The following is a 17,917-nucleotide window of genomic DNA, read 5'->3' on the forward strand; positions in this document are numbered from 1 at the left end:
TTCATTCCACAGAGTGGAGCACACTCATTCACCAAGAAGGGCATGGAGTGAGGATTCCTTGGATAACTGTAAATAGCTAGAAAACAGGGACTGTATTTCTAGTAGTTCATGTTCAGGGAATTTTGCTGGCTTTGTCTGCTGAGTGATGACAGCCAGAGTGCAAAATCCCCTTCTGATGCTTTGTCTGTGTAATTCAGACAGTAACTAGACTGAGAAAGTAATTCAGTGGATTGTCAAATCTCTTCATCTGAAGATGCTCCTGTGGTTTGATCTTTAATATGAACCCCTAGGATTTGGAGCCCCACTGGGAGGGCTTTTTCCCCCTCTCTGTTGTCTGAGATGGTGACAGAGGTCCTGCTCTGTTCAGTGGCTGGTCCAGTAAAGAGGGAGTAGGGAGAAGGAAGGGGTGTAAGGGCCCAATCCTATCCAATTTTCCAGGACTGGTGCGGCTGTACCAAAGGGGCATGTGCTGCGTCCTGCAGTGGAAGAAGAGTTACAGGGGCCTCCTCAAGGTATGGGATCATTTGTTCCCTTACCTTGGGGCTACATGGCTCTACCAGTGCTGGAACGTTGGATAGGATTGGGACCGAAGTGCACTAACAGCTAGGTACTACTCTTTTTGGTCAGCCTCCCTTCTCCTGGACTATCTTCCCCTTACCCTGACACCCGTTTCTGAAGAGGTGGAACTGCTGTCGCTATGGCCAAAACCCTGCTTTCTGGAGACTCACCAAAGCCTGCACTGATTTTTTTTTTCCCCCCTGGAAGCTTCATTAGACTGGCTTTCTTTTTGATTGTGGAGAGAAAAAGGTTAATGCAAAAGTAAACACCCACAATATTCTGCAACAAACAATCTGGAAGGATGATTACCTCATCAGACATCAAAGTGGCAATGGCGCGGCCAATCTCATGGTACGATTTAGCTTTGCCTTTGGGACCCAGCAAAACGAAGAGAAACCTGATCCAAGAGGGGAAAAAAAATTATTTTGTAGAGCTAATATGCTCTGAAAATTTGTATAACCAAAATTAGATGAAGCAATGGAGCACAAAGATTCTCAAAATGTATGCAAGGAACACACAGAAAAAGAACATGCAAAAACACTTGTTGTGTCATTAACTCCACAAAGATGTAAGTGCCCACTTACTGGATCCACAGCAACAAATTACGCCAAGAAGAATTTTATTCAGAAGTAAACAGTGATCCAAAAATTCCACTGGCACCATAATGGTTTGGTCTGGTCTCTAGACCCTCTACCCTCTAGACCAGGGCAGGAGGTCTGGTCTAGAGGGTAGAACCTCCATTTGCCTGAAGATAACATCCACAAGGTCGCCAGTTCGAGGCCACTGGCACCGTGTGACCCTGAAGCAGCTGACAAGCTGAAGCTGAGCTATTCCATCTGCTCTGAGCGTGGGAGAAGGAGGCCAGAATGTGAAACCAGATCAGAGTGAAACATCTGGACTGTTGTGGTTCTTGAAAGATAGAACCTTCTTTCAATTGTAAAAATCCCTACGGGGATTTAATCAGCCTGCCTATGTAAACCGCCTTGAATAAAGTCTTGAATAAAGACCAAGAAAGGCGGTATATAAATACCTGTTTTATTATGTATATTGGCAACCTTCAGTCTCGAAAGACTATGGTATCGCGCTCTGAAAGGTGGTTCTGGCACAGCGTCTAGTGTGGCTGAAAAGGCCAATCCGGGAGTGACAATCCCTTCCACACTGGGAGCAAGTGCAGTCTGTCCCTGGTCTGTCTCCCTGGCTATGGGCCTTCCTTCTTTGCCTCTTTGCCTCAGACTGTTGGCCAAGTGTCTCTTCAAACTGGGAAAGGCCATGCTGCACAGCCTGCCTCCAAGCAGGCCGCTCAGAGGCCAGGGTTTCCCTGGTATTATTATGATTATTATTATAATGGTTTGATCCATTTATTTAAATTTAAATAAATTTAAAATTTAAACATGGCTAGATGAGTACAATCCTATTCTCCAAACAGTGGTTCAAGGGCTAGAAGTATGTTAAGCCCCAGCAGCTGCTATGGGTCAATTCAGATTGATTGGTGGAGCAAGTCTGCATTGACAAGGGGTCGGGATTCAATGTGCACCACTGCTGCCCCCATCCCGGGCCCAATCTGGTCTCTTCCTGCCCCATCTCTGCCTCTTTCGACCCCTCCTCACCTCCTTCCAACCTCCTTTGTGGGTTCACTGGGCCAGAGAATCTTCCACTGCTACTACTGCAAAGCAGCCTTTCAAGCCCAAGAATAGTTACTCCAGTGACTGGGATAAGATTGGGTTGAAACTGTAGCAACTGGTAGCAATCACCTATATTAACTTTGTTTTCCCAGCAGTGCCACAGCAGACTATAAATCCAACTGCACTCACATCCAGTTCCTCTGTTTGAGATTTGGATCTAGTACACCTACCTTGAGGGCTTACACAGAGCAGAAAACCGAGGCAGATTCCATGACGACACTACAAATGATGGGATACATTTCCAAGGAAGGCTATCAAATGGACCAGGGTTTCTCAAACTTTTTTTGTGCGTGACCCCATTCTGATCCTCACTGCATTATATGCCTGGCAGTTAAGTTTGGGTAGGCCCTTTATTACCCAATCCTATCCCCTGCTGGTGTGCAGGATGTAGGGCTTCCAGTGCAGTAGCCATTGTATCCTGTGCATCGGTAGGAGACCAGACCAGCTAGGAGAGGTAAGAAAAACTCTACTTATCTCCCTGGCCACTGTCTAGTCTCCTATGGGACTCCTGCATCGTCTCTTTTGCTGGTATAGATCTGAGGAGCCTACTGGAGGCATGTCAAGCCTGGGACAGGGTATAGTTAAAGTGGTGCTGCCATGATCTGCCTTGTCCCACTGTGGTCCTGCCCCTGATCCACTCCCAACTGCTGGCAGAACCCTGCGTTTGCACTGGTGGGAGAACGGCACATATCCACAATAAAAATGTGTGATGTCTGGGGGGGGGGGGGGTAAGGAACTAATGACAATCCTTCTGCGCAATTCATTGGTTTTTGAAGCAAAAGAGTTGGAACTGAATCAGTCACCAAGGAGGCCTGTTAGCCAAGATGCTTTTATTGAAATCATTGTGGGCCTTCCTGGGACCTGCCTGATTGGATTTCACAGGATTGGTTCCTGGAAATCATTCATCGTCACTCACCAAAGCAGCCTAATAAGCTTCCCTACTCTGTTGACTACTGACACTTGACACAGGAGAACACCAACACCTAAGAGACGATTATCTCCCACAGAGTAAAAACAACCTTCAAATGTTATTCATTTCAAGTTGGTTACTTCCAGCCAGTCTCTTTCAGTGTCCACTGCTCAGCACAGGGTTATGTTTTAGCATCGCATGTGCATTTCACGTGAAGAAGCTATGACCTGTCTGGTAGCAGAAGTTATTGGTTTCAACCTAAAAACTGGCTGCAGGAACCAATCCTGTAAAATAGGTAGGAATCTAATTTATAACCTGGTTTTAATCTGTCTGGGGTTAAGCCCCAGGGAATTTACTTCCAGTGCTCAGTCCTCAAAAAATAATAGGCAGCCCAATTCTATCCTGCATTGGTTCACACAGGTTAGAACATAAGAACATAAGAACAGCCCCACTGGATCAGGCCATAGGCCCAACTAGTCCAGCTTCCTGTATCTCACAGCGGCCCACCAAATGCCCCGGGGAGCACACCAGATAACAAGAGACCTCATCCTGGTGCCCTCCCTTGCATCTGGCATTCTGACATAACCCATTTCTAAAATCAGGAGGTTGCGCATACACATCATGGCTTGTAACCCATAATGGATTTTTCCTCCAGAAACGTGTCCAATCCCCTTTTAAAGGTGTCCAGGCTAGACGCCAGCACCACATCCTGTGGCAAGGAGTTCCACAGACCAACCACATGCTGAGTAAAGAAATATTTTCTCTTGTCTGTCCTAACTCTCCCAACACTCAATTTTAGTGGATGTCCCCTGGTTCTGGTGTTATGTGAGAGTGTGAAGAGCATCTCTCTATCCACTCTGTCCATTCCCTGCATAATTTTGTATGTCTCAATCATGTCCCCCCTCAGGCATCTCTTTTCTAGGCTGAAGAGGCCCAAACGCCGTAGCCTTTCCTCATAAGGAAGGTGCCCCAGCCCCGTAATCATCTTAGTCGCTCTCTAAGCGACTGGTTGGTTGGCCTTGAAGGTTGGTTGGCCTGTGATGTATCCAGCACAAGGTAGGAGGCGGCTGCCACAGAACTTGGGGGTTTGTTTCCCTTTCTCTGTGTATGTGGCAGCCACCTCAATGGGGCTATCTGTGCCAGAGGAATTGCTGGCACAGATCCAAGCAGGCTGATGTAATTCCAGACAGCTTGGGAGGGGGTTGGGTTACAACCTAGGTCACCCAGACAGTCCCATCCCCCTCCCAGGCTCAGTATGCCCACTGGCCCACCCTCCCCTGCCTAAAAATGCACCCTTCCCAACCTGGTGCAAACTCACCAGGCCCAGGTTGGGATCTGGCGCCAGGAGGCCAGCCTATGTCCTTATGTCAGGCTAACCAGCTCTCAAGTCGTCACAGATGTGCCTTATGGAACTTTTGTGACACTCCTGGGCCGGAGTAAGGGATGACTCTAGCCCTTCAAGAACTTTGGATTGCGCTCCGAGTTATTGATGAGTTCCCAGCTCCTAAAAACATGCCCTCTCCCAGCCCTCTCCCACACTTTTCCTCAGGCACAGACTAGATGTTGCAGGATAACTGCAACTGCAACCAAAAACAGACAATCCACTTGGGTGGGGAAACCTGTTGACATCCTATTAGCAGTTGTCACTTTTATTTTATTGATGCGTTAGAGTTTGTTCTTTTTGGGTCGCTGCGTTATTGTTTGATTTAGATACATGCTTTAGTAGTTTTAGGGCGCAATCCTAACCCCTTAAGTCAGTGTTTTCCAGCACTGGCACAGCGGTGCCAATGGGACGTGTGCTGCATCCCGCAGTTGGGTGTCACCCACTGAGGCCTCCTCAAAGTAAGGGAATGTTTGTTCCCTTACCTCGGAGCTGCATTGCCCTTAAGTCAGTGCTGGAAAGCACTGACATAAGAGGTTAGGATTGTGCCCTTAATTGTACTCTATTTCGGTTTATTAATGTGATATTGTTAGAAGCTGCCCCGAGCTTTATCCCACTGGGGTAAAGAAAGGCAGGATGCTATTTTCCTTCAAAATTAATAAACAAACATCACGCATTTATTAGACATTAATCTGACAACAGAGGAGGAGACAACATAGGCTGTATTTTTGGTGTCAGCCACACATCTCCCCAGGCATCTGCTTCTATCCTCGGATATGGTTACTCACATTCCACAAGGACGACTGGAATAACAGACTGTGATGTTATGTTCCCCACTGCCATCACTGCCTTCCAACGCAACTTCACCACTCCCCTCCCCACCACTGCTCATTCCATCTGCTGAAACATTTTGAACGCAGCAATTCAAACCGAGGACGAAACAGCTCCCCCCACATCCCAAATTGTCAGAATTCCTCACTTATTTTAAGTTTGAAGAAAGTTATCCCAATCAGCATAAAAGTTTAGTCCCCCTCCCAAATATGTGTCTGTTCACAGCACACGTTGACAGGAGAGATTAGACTAGTGCCTGAAATAAAGTTACCGACGCTTTATTCTTATAGCAACAAGATAGTCTTCTGTTAGATGTGTTTGTGCAAACTACAGGAGGGCAGGAGGTCTGGTCTAGAGGGTAGAGCCTCCGTCTGCCTGAAGATAACATCCACAAGGTCGCCAGTTCGAGGCCACCGGCACCGTGTGACCTTGAAGCAGCTGACAAGCTAAGCTGAGTTATTCCATCTGCTCTGAGCGTGGGAGGATGGAGGCCAGAATGTTGCGACCAGATCAGAAAGAAACATCTGAATGTTGTGGTTTCTTGAAAGACAGAATCTTCTTTCAAATTGTAAAAATCCCTACGGGGATTTAATTAGCCTGCCTATGTAAAGCGCCTTGAATAAAGTCCGAGGAGAAATCTGAGGACCAAGGAAGGCAGTATAGAAATACCTGTATTATTATTTTATTATTACAGACTAATTCTAACCTGCACCAGTGCAAAAAGGCCAAGTAGCCCACTCTGGATCCTATGCTGGTTATCTTATATCTCCTATGCCTGGAGGTAAAGATCCAGCCTGTCCAATTGGGCTACTCAGATCTGTGCTGGCTTAATAGCCAGCGCAAGTCCACGAAGTCTGTGTTGGGGCAAACGGCTCAGGAAAGGGGCATAGAATATGGCATAAGCTGGCTTCACAAACCCTGCCCCCTCCTAGCCAGGATCTGCCCCCCTTTTCACTCTCCACAATGAGATTTCCTGCTTTGCTCACAAGCATGTTCATATTAACTCTGAGAACACAGGTTTCCCTCTTCTGAGTAATACAGCAATATACAAGGAATCGCTCTTACCGGGTAGGTACAGGGACTTCTGTTAGAGCACCGAGCATAACTGCTTGTTGCAGCCGAACGAAGGCAATGAAAGGGGCTTCCAAGAAGTCTACTTCTCCGACCAGCACATTGGAGGCCTCAGCATCCCGAGGTAACTTCTTCATGAATTTATTTTTTAGCTGTTTGAAAGAGGAGAATGCAGTAGTCGCATTAGGACAATTATCCCAGATAAGTTTGACCAGCGAATTCCTTTTCACCGTGTTGGCTGTATAGAAACAGGGGCACTACAGAAACTTTGCCCATTCATATATAAACAGAAATTGGCCTGATGAAGAGCCAAAGACTGGCCTTTGATATCTGTGATGTGAGTCTACACACTGCTTTATACTGTGCTATCCCATGCCACAGTCCTGCCCTATCTCCATTCTCTTCTCATTATGCAGGGGATGGACAGAGTGGATAGAGAGATGCTCTTTACACTCTCACATAACACCAGAACCAGGGGACATCCACTAAAATTAAGTGTTGGGAGAGTTAGGACAGACAAAAGAAAATATTTCTTTACTCAGCGTGCGGTCGGTCTGTGGAACTCCTTGCCACAGGACGTGGTGATGGCATCTGGCCTACATGCCTTTAAAAGGGGATTGGACAAGTTTCTGGAGGAAAAATCCATTACAGGTTACAAGCCATGATGTGCACGTGCAACCTCCTGATTTTAGAAATGGGCTATGTCAGAATGCCAGATGCAAGGCAGGGCACCAGGATGCAGGTCTCTTGTTACCTGGTGTGCTCCCTGGGGCATTTGGTGGGCTGCTGTGAGATACCGGAAGCTGGACTAGATGGGCCTATGGCCTGATCCAGTGGGGCTGTTCTTACGTTCTTAAACTACAATTCCCAGGAGGCCTTGCAGGTCTCTTGTTATCTGGTGTGCTCCCCGGGGCATTTGGTGGGCCGCTGTGAGATACAGGAAGCTGGACTAGATGGGCCTATGGCCTGATCCAGTGGGGCTGTTCTTATGTTCTTAGGACGTACTAAACATTCACAAATTTTGATATTAACTTAGAAAGTAACACACACAAAACACCTTAATTACCAACACTGTCTCCCAAATGAGAAACACAGGTGTTCTTTCAAAGTTGTTCAGTGCTCCTTTGTGTTACTAACTGCTGTTACTTGGCAACATTTTCCTTCTTCTTTTTGCCTTGAAGTGTTGTGGGCCTTTCCTGCCATTAATCTGACTGTTTGTGGCAACGCATGAGGTCTGGCTTGTGGGCATTTCTGACGTCATCATGTCAGATCTGCCATCATGACATCAATCATTGATAAAATCTTGTGGGCTAGCATAGCCCTCAAGATGAAACACAGGCAAGTGAGACTGAAGATATGAAGGACAAAAAAAGGAAGATGTAAAATGGTGGCAAGAACAAAGCAAAACTAATGTGTTCGCAATGAGTACCAAACATTGCTGGAGGCAGGGAGTGCCATTAACAGTAATGGAAACAAAATGCAAAAAAATTGTAAGTATCACAATTTCAGCTCAGCTCCAGTTTCTACTTTCTAATGCCATCTTTATTTACCCTGAGCGGGGTGCTTTATGTCCATCCTTGTTCATTTCCATTAGATAATTTGTTTGTTTTTATACACAGTGCCCTGAATCAACCCAGATTTTTTCCCAGGGTTCCTCCCTTAAAAAAGAGAGGAAGTTCTAAGCAAATGCCTCCGTAAGGATCAATTAACTGTATATTTAGACCCTTATTGCCCCAGTGTTTGAGGACTATCATATGTGGTTTCTTAAAGGATAAGAGAACACACAATCAGACCATTACTGTGAACTCCATCCTTCACATCAACATCAACAAATTTGCATATTTATGCTAAAAGCACAATTGACGAAGGAGACAAACATTTACAAAACAAAGACAATCCTACCTTCCCCTGACATCTTGTTGGTGGAAACGATATATCTGTTTGTGGAAACTGATATATTTCCACAGTTGGTGGAAACTATACAAGAAAAGATTTTTAACTTCTTTCTGACTCCATGTGATGAATTGATTTCAGATGCTTGAAGTTTCCACATCTTATTCTATTACAAAGTACAGATGAAGGGATAATCCAACTCTCATTATTCATCCTGTCCGCAGTGTTCTAGCCAACCCCACGTACATAAAATTCCACAATTCCTTTTCAGATAAATTATGAACCTACATTCACATTGGAAAGTGCACACAATTTGAAAGCATGCAGTGGACAATGAAGGATATCTTGGGAAGTTCCTTTCTCCCACTATATAGATCATATTATTTACAATCATTTTAGATTGTGAGCCCTTTTGGGACAGGGAGCCATTTGTTTGATTTTCTCTGTAAACCGCTTTGTGAACTTTCCGATGAAAAGCAGTATATAAATACTGTTATTAATAATTAATAAATAATATAATTTTTCTCCCTAAAAGACTCCACTGGCATTCCTAACAGCACTGTCCATTTATGTACTGGCATCCCTATGTACATATTGGGACCCCCATATCTGAGGATCCCATTTCTCCATGGGGGGGGATTGGTTTCCAGAACAGATAAGGGGGCATGCCTGGATCTGCCATGTAAATAATGATGGAGGAAGCAGCTGCCAAGCTCCAAGAAGCTACAGGATAAACGAACGTGTTCCAAGTTCTCTCTAGGGAACTCTATTGGTCCACAGAAACCTATCAAAGGATACTGAAAGAATCAGTAAGGACTACTTGAAATCCACCATGAGGTTCAAGAGGATCAATCAGTGCCCCAAATGACCTGAGCATGCACTGCAGAACACTTCACAGAATGCTCTGCAACAAGGCTGGAAGTGCTGAAACCTCTAGATTTGCTAACCCCCGGAATATACCGTAAGGCCATGTATGCGGTTCTTTATCTTCATCAGGCTTTATCTATTCGATCAAATGTTTCCTGCAATTTTGCTACAACAGAAAAAGGCGCAGAATGAATTCCAGCTTTTATTTTATCTTTCCAAAAAGCAACAGGTTCGTTGCATATGCTACTCATGATATTATTGCAATCATCTGCTGAGGCCTTAATTTTAAATTGACACAGAAGGAGACACATGGCAGAGCTACACAAAATATGTGCAGGCACTTCAAATGTCAAGTGATTTTACTTTTTAGTAGTGGTTTAAGTGTTCACTCTGCAGGGGAAGGAAGGTGGGAAAACTTTTCCTGCAAAGTGAGCAAATTAGCAGCCACTTCTGATCAACTCTGAGAAAAGAATGAAGGCATCAATGAGGCCTTAGAGGTAGAAAAGACCTTTTGAATGGAAGAAAAAGCCCACTTGGTTTTGTTCCTGAATGTGGAAGAGGACAGTTCCTCCTATCATGCAATGGGCCAAGGCACATGAAACAGATCTGTTGCTGATGCTGAGTAAACCTGGCCCTGCAGGATGCCTGAACAAGAAGAGGGTGTTGAACAGAATTTGGGCTGATTTGTCCATTAATTAATTTGTCATGTTATTTTTCTACAAAAAAAAAAAAAGTTTTCAAAAGGACGTATGACATGGAACAAACAGAGACCATCAAATTCCAGTATAAATCCCTATTAGATTGTGAGCCCTTTTGGGACAGGGATTTTTTTTGGGATATTAGATTTTTAGATTGTGAGCCCTTTTGGGACAGGGAGCCATTTAGTTATTTGATTTTTCTCTGTAAACCGCTTTGTGAACTTTTAGTTGAAAAGCGGTATATAAATACTGTTAATAATAAATATTGTTAATATTTAAAAAAAATGGCCTTTTGGCATACTAAAAGCTAAAACAGAGTAGCTGAGAAACTACTAACTACCACCAGTCTCCTCTTCTGAGTAATGTCCTGCTCTCCAGCTTAGTGATGACTTTCCAAAGTGCACAAACACTCATGCTCTCTCACCATCTCACTCGTCTTAGGTTTCATCTTCTGGATCCTTTTCTACCCATCATTTCGTCCTACTTTCTATGTAGGTTCAAGCATTTTTCTCTTCTCCCCCCAAGCTGTCCGCAGGTGACCCTATCTACTCAAAAAGCTTCCATGAAAAATCTTTGTGCTACTAATCCACAAATTAATTTACTACTTTTGATATGTCTGCCTTCATCAAGTCTTCCTGCCATTAGTTACTCTGACATGTTCTCTTAAGATGTTTTGCCAACAATTTAAAAATGTTAACAGCTATAACAGAGCTATTTAATGTCCTGCCCATCCTTTATCCTATCTTTCATTCCCAACTCAAAAGCAAAGCAAATCTCACAGAAGGTGGGAAGGAGATCTAAAGAAGGGATCTGTGAAATCAAAAGCTTGCACCATCACCCCCAGAAAAGTTGGCTCAATATCTATTTGCTGTTGGGATTTTGAAAAGTCTTATATGGCACAGAGCGGTAGGCTGTAGTACGCAACTCTCCCCATGACCTGAGTTTGATTCCAGCAGAAGCTGGGAACCCAGGTAGCTAGCTCAGGGTCAACTCAGCCTTCCATCTTTCCGAGGTCAGTAAAAGGAGTACCCAGCTTACTGGGGGAAAGACTGGAGAAGGCAATAGCAAACCACCCTGCTCAGAGTCTGATATGAAAGCGTTGCAGAAGTGGTGGCACCCCAAGGGTCAGTAATGACTCAGTGCTTGCACAGGGGACCTTTCTTTTTTTTCTTTTTGAAAAGCACCCAGTGAGAAAGAATTACTTAGTCTGAAGTCTGCATACACTTGGAGATACCCCAGATCTTACGGCTGAACATAAAAGAAATACACATGGCCCCTGTATCTAACTTCTCAGGTCAGAAAACAGGTTACAGTATTTTATTTAAACTCATTGCTCACCAAGGGCTGGGGGTGTTACATCTGCATTTGAGATGGATTTTAGGTGCTGGAATTATTATGTTTGGCTGCTGAGATTTGTTGTGCATTTACTCTGTTTAATTAACATCTGTTATCTGTTCAGTAAGATTTTATTACTTGCTTTCTCCTTTTACTGTTACAGATTTCAAGCCTTCAGCATGCAGCACACTATAAAATGCAAATATATGTTAGAGTTGTGCATTTTAACCACCCCCTCTCCCTGCAAGAAATCAAGCATGTCTCTGGCTGCCTGTTCCTTACTATTTGATATGTCAGTTCGGGGACAACAGAAGCCTCAAGGCTGGCTACAAGGCTCAGGAAGGGTGCCTGAGGTCATGCCATTGCAAATGAAAGAGGTACAGAGCCACTGAGTTTTTAAGTCAGGCTACAAGCAAGGCATCTAGGAAACACAGCACTATCAGTTGTGTTACGCCATGGCAGGATTACACAACTTTGCATGGGTCTTAGCAGTAGCATCACTATAGGTTGCTGGGAATCTGAACCACACTGGGTGATGCACTTGGGTAGGGGGGGGTGACACCACTAGTGGCCAAAGTTGTGAAAATCTTCATAGGAATATTTGGCTATTCGTCTCCTTAGCTGTTACTGACTAGTACTTTAGCTTTTCTTTGAACAGGAGACAGAATTTAGCTGTTCTGCAAAAGGTGTGTTGTTTTCATTTGGGTTTCCAGGGTCAATCCAGGACATTGTGGTGGCCAGGAAACTGCCAGGCACTGGAAAGTTTGAACAATCGCTAGTACAGATTGAGGAAAGAGATTCCAAGACACCCTTTCACAACTCATCCGTGAACGGAGCTCTGAAGAGCAGGAAGTTCTGATCCACACCTCTGTCAGGATGAGCATGAGTGCGCTCTCTCTCTCTCTCTCTCTCTCTCTCTCTCTGGTCAATTTAAAAAAAAAAACTTTAGAATGAGCTGTGGCATAAAAACATTTTTTAAAAGCTTTCCTGTTGAGATGGAAACACAGGAGTCAGGAAAGTGTAACAAACACTGGGACAAACAAGAAGGGGGTTTTGTGCACATAATCAATTCAACAGTCCAGCTGGCCACACTCATTCAAACTCATTCTGCATCTTAAGCAAGTGCTTCCCCCAAAGAAAGAGGAACATATTTCTGGCTGGTATATTTCAAGAATGGATAAATCTCAATGCTGATTTTCACTGCGATTTCCATAAGGCGCAGTATAAAACTGAGTAACAAACACTGCCCCTGAAATGGCTGTTCCTAACATTTCTTTAACCTTTATATAGTTTAAACGCTTAGCTGTTGGGGGCGGGTGAGGTCCTTAAGATTCATCGTCCATGGGGACCGCCAAGGACATTTAAACAAAGCACAGAGAACTGAAAGATTTCTGCAGAGTCCTGAGAATGCCAAAAGCATTCGGAGAGGATGAGTGCAAAAGAGCCCAGTTTCCTGTGGAGCGTTCACTTAATACTCAAACAGGAGGAGCATTCTGAAGAAGCAGGAGGGGGTTAAGAAAGGACAAGCGCTAAGCCTTGTATGTTTGGGGATACTGAAATCTGTGTCTGTCTCCACACAAAGACAGATGAGAGTCACACAGCCATTTTTTAAAAAACTCTCTTGTGTATTCCCAGCTCAGTTTTCTGTGTATACTCCACAAAGTTGGTAACTCTGGAGGTTCCGTTCCGGAACCCTCTACAAATACCGAAATCCACAGATACTGGGGTAGCCATTTAAATGCCTTTAAAATGAAAAAAGCACTCCAAAATCACATTTCTTACCTTTGTGTGGTTGGGATGCATTGTGGGGTAACGCTGGGAGGAGAAAGGAACCTCAGGAGTTCCCAGAAGTGCATCTTATGATCTATTTTTAGCCCTGAAAGGCTCAGAAACCAAGCTGTTTGACCACATGAAAGAAAGAACTGCAATTTAGGTGCACTTTTTCATTTTAAAGGCATTTAAACGGCGACCCTAGTATCTGCTGGCATTCGTGGTGAGTTAAATCTGCGGATTCCGGATCTGCGGATACCGAGGTCACACCTGCATATTTTATACACAGAACTGTGGCCATAAGCAATTGTTGTCACCTGTTTCAAGGAATTTTGTAGGACTTGGAGTATGAGAGTAGATAGGAAAACTGGAGAGCTGAAAACACTGAAAAAAAATCACCTGGCCTCTGTTGTAGTTTTACCAGAACCATTATTCTCATTGACCCTGGTAAGCAGTTCACTGATCCATCCCCACAAAGTCAACCCCTGCCCTGCAACACACTCCTGAGAATTTCTGCAGATCCAAATACCGCAAGGCATAGTTCCTTCCCCCTAGCCAAGTGCTGTGGCTGCACTTGGTGTATCTCAACAAGGACAACACGGGAAGGTTCACAGAAGGAAGTGAACCCACACAAGCAGTCGAAATGCTTTGGCTTGAAAGTGCTCCACAATGGGGACTACTAGTAAAGCCACTGCACTGAATCTGTAGTGGAGAGGAGAGTTTCCATGTGAAGGGGGCTCTGTAAAGTTTCTGAAAGGTACTGGTTTCTGGACTCTTCCAAGACAACAGTCATTTGGGGGGCTAGCCTAGTTTGCTCTGTTCTTCATTCTTAACACTTCAAAAAGATACACTTATAATCTGACCCGCCAACCGGCAATCCAAAGAGAAGAGCAATTTGTTTTCTGCTCACGCCTGGTACATTTACATTCAACACCTGTTTACTCTATTCTGCATACTTTGCAACTTATAATTAGGCCTGAGTTGCCTTTTCTGTAATCCAGGGATGCCCAAACTCCAGTCTGAGGGCCATTCGTGGCCCTCAGGGACCCCAATCCAGCCCGCAGGGAGTCCCCAGTCTCCAGTGAGCCTCTGGTCCTCCGGAGGCTTGCTGGAGCCCATGTTGGCCCGAAGCAACTGCTCTCAGCGTGAGAGCGACTGTTCGACCTCTTGCATGAGCTGCGGGCCGATGGCTCCCTCCACTGCTTGCTGTTTCACATCTGTGATGCAGCAGTGGCAGTGAAGGAAAGGCCAGCCTTGCTTGTGTGAGGCCATTTATAGGCCTTGAGCTATTGCAAGGCCTTCATTCATTCATACGAGTTCCATCTCTAACATATTCATTTATGTAAATTTATAACTAAATTTAAACTTAAGGAAATTTATTCAAATTTTAAATGTAATTTAACACCTGTTAACTGGGTAAGAGGCACTTTTTCAAGTGGGTGCTTCTCTTTTATTTAGCTGGGGGACAGTAACTGGCCCTCCACACTCCAGTAGTGTCTTTTCTAGTGGTTGCCTGCTCTTGTTCTTCTGCATCTTTTTAGATTGTGAGCCCTTTTGGAACAGGGAGCCATTTACTTATTTGACTTTGACTGTAAACCACTTTGTGAACTTCCGTTGAAAAGCGGTATATAAATACTAATACTAATACTAATACTAATACTAATACTAATACTAATACTAATACTAATAATAATAATAATAATAATAAATTAATTCTTTTTTTCCTGGCCCGACACAGTGTCAGAAAGATATGGTCCTCCTGCCAACCCTAAAGGTGTGTAGCGGCATCAAAGCAGCTACCCCTGCATCCTGTGGCCCCACAGCAGCCACCGGAGGTCTTTTTGGGGGAAGGGGGCTTTTGTCCCCTACTCCCAGGGAAGGTCCCAAACCCCGCAATAATGCTTCTCAAGTCTGCGTTGGCTATTTTGCTGGCACAGACTTGTGAGACCGCATGTCACAGTCGAGCTTCTGTATCAGGCCATGTCAGAGGTGGAATTGATCACTGACCTTGATCAACCCGGGGAAGAGAAAGTGAACTATGCCTAGGAACCGAAACTCAAAGGTGGCTCAAGGAATCTCTGAAATACAGGCAAAAGAAAGCCCCTGTATTTTAAAAGTGGCAAAAAAAAAAAAAATACTGCAGGCAGTGACATCTCTGATGACCAAAACTCAGTTGCAGGAAGCTTAGAGCAAATTTCCTAACTGGATGAAGATACTGGGTAGGTTTCTATATCCCCCTTTCAGATTTCAAATGTACTTTTCAACATTATAAACCACGCATCTCATTTTAAACTAGTCCCACCTTGTTATTTTCTTTCTAGCACTGCAGGTGACTTTCATCACCTTGCAATTTCTACACCCTTCTTTACTATCAGACAGATTGCCTTTTCAAGCCATTCAGCAGTTTTCAAGCACAGCAACTAAGACCTTAAATAAAGTACTAACTAAAGGAAATATCTGATTGTAGGAATAACTTATGGAGCAATCTCCTCTTTGATATAGATGCTGGTTAGCTATCTTATCAACAGTCAACCACCTGCAGGTAGTAAAACTATTACTGAAGGAGAAAGATAGTGGACAATTCGTGCTGAATTACTCTGGAGATTTTTTTTTATAAAGTGGATCAGTGATAAAATAAGTCTATCTGTGAGATAAATGCAGTCAATTTTCCAAAGGTCAGAGGATGAAATGCAAAGTTATCTAGCCGTCAACATAATGGAACACAAACATCTAATAACTACTGTGGTGCTAAAAAATAACAGCAAAATCTTACATGATTCTGCTCATAGGAACCCCAGAGAGTTTAATAGAGTTTATTCCCAAGTAAGTGCACATAGGATTTCAACCCCAGGTCCAATTCCTAACCAACTTTGTAGCACTGACATGGCTGTGCCAAAGTGCCGCATCTTGCAGTTGGGGGGGGGGGGTCACAGAAACCTCCTCAAGGTAAGGGAATGTTTGTTCCCTTACCTTGAAGCTGCACTGCATTGACCTGTTGGTTAGGACTGTGCCCTCAGTCTATTAAAACATTGCAAACTGGATATGCAAAACAAATAATTATGTGCTTGGTTATCAGATTTCCAGTGACTAAAGTCTTTATGAGATGGAACTACATGTTACAGGGGACAGTCTGAAGGTACATAATGCATACCACTATATGTTAACCATAACACTTAGAACACAATCCAGAACACTCTTTGGGTCAGCAAAATGTGCTGTCACAAATGTGCTGTAAGGAGTTGTTCAATCCAAGGCCTTCCTTTTTTCAGGTCTGGGTGTATTTTTAAAGTATGTCTACCACAGGGGTAATGAGATTGGGGAGAAGTGTCTACAACCATGAGACCAACTGGATTCTACCACCTCATGTGAAACCTTGGCTGAATTCAGTGTTGTTTTTTTCCAAACAGGAAAAAAAGATGAAGAGGAAAAATAACAGACTCGCTTTTGCTTACTGAAAACATGGGGGAAACGTGCAGAAAATACAGAACCACCATCACAGCTGACGGATCTCTTAGACAAAGTGCTAAAGCCCCAAGCCAGGAACCAACATCTCACTGGCAACCACACAATGGCTTCTTCAATGAGCAATGCTGAAAAGTGGCAACTAGCCACCTGCCCACACATTCCCCCATCCTCAGACTCTCACTTCCTCTTGATCACCACACGCTCTCCCGGCACATCTTCACAAGGGAATGATGGTCAGGAAGTCCAGGCTTACCTGCTCCTTGTCAGGCTTGTCGGAGATGTCATTCAAACTGGAGGAAGTCAGGTTTCTGTGCGTCATGGCCGGGCTGCCTGCAAGCGTAAGATCAAAACCAGTTACAGCATCATTTGCAACATACTGAAAGGTCACAAAGCCTCAAGCCGTCACAACGGTGGATCAGGCAATTGGCTGATTACTTGGAGGGTGTTTGGATGTCCAATATTAGCCGACCCCTTTCTGCAAACGTCAACAGTGAACAAGTGCAGAATAAGTTTAGACAGCACTCTCTAACATCACACTTATATTCTCCACAGACAACACAGTCCTGGAACGTGCTGGAATCCCTAGCATGTATGCACTGCTGAAACAGAGATGCCTGCGTTGGCTCGGTCATGTCGTGAGAATGGATGATGGCCGGATCCCAAAGGATCTCCTCTATGGAGAACTCGTGCAAGGAAAGCGCCCTACAGGTAGACCACAGCTGCGATACAAGGACATCTGCAAGAGGGATCTGAAGGCCTTAGGAGTGGACCTCAACAGGTGGGAAACCCTGGCCTCTGAGCGGCCCGCTTGGAGGCAGGCTGTGCAGCATGGCCTTTCCCAGTTGGAAGAGACACTTGGCCAACAGTCTGAGGCTAAGAGGCAAAGAAGGAAGGCCCATAGCCAGGGAGACAGACCAGGGACAGACTGCACTTGCTCCCAGTGTGGAAGGGATTGTCACTCCCGAATCGCCTTTTCAGTCACACTAGACGCTGTTCCAGAACCACCATTCAGAGCGCGATACCATAGTCTTTCGAGACTGAAGGTTGCCAACTAACTCTCCACAGACCAGGAGAGGTGGGGTGGAAAATTGTGTAGGAAGGCTCTTGCTTCCATGCCCAGCTTGTAGACATCCTGGAGGTATCTGGTTGGCCACTGCAAGAACAGGATGCTAGACCTGATGAGCTTCTGCTCTGATCCAGAAAGAATTTTCTTACATTCATGGCTCCCAAATAATTATGCACAAGATAGAAAAAATAAAATTCCTTAAAATGGCCTATGGATTAGCAGGCAAGCAGTGAAATATGAAGCATGTTTACTCATAAGTAAACATGAATTCAACCAGACGCATTCACCATTGAGATTGGCTAGGACTGCAGCCAAAGTCCCATTTTATGCAGACAATGGGGGTTGCAGTTCACAAAAATAATGTTTTCAAACACAATCACAAGTGTTATG

The 17,917-nt window shown here is 44.5% G+C and overlaps 1 protein-coding gene across 1 annotated transcript in view; it reads right to left on the reverse strand.

The window, feature by feature from the left end:
- Nucleotides 1–17,917, reverse strand: part of SLC4A4 (solute carrier family 4 member 4) — a 207,368-nt gene that overhangs the window by 53,876 nt on the left and 135,575 nt on the right. Inside the window, exons 7-9 of the mRNA XM_066632671.1 lie at nt 16,715–16,791; nt 6,428–6,585; nt 868–955 (exon numbers count right to left, since the gene is read on the reverse strand). Coding sequence (XP_066488768.1) covers nt 868–955; nt 6,428–6,585; nt 16,715–16,791 — 323 coding nt within the window. The remainder of the gene's footprint in view (nt 1–867; nt 956–6,427; nt 6,586–16,714; nt 16,792–17,917) is intronic.

This window comes from Tiliqua scincoides, chromosome 6, assembly GCF_035046505.1.
Source record: "Tiliqua scincoides isolate rTilSci1 chromosome 6, rTilSci1.hap2, whole genome shotgun sequence".
In the NCBI taxonomy this organism is placed as follows: domain Eukaryota; kingdom Metazoa; phylum Chordata; class Lepidosauria; order Squamata; family Scincidae; genus Tiliqua; species Tiliqua scincoides.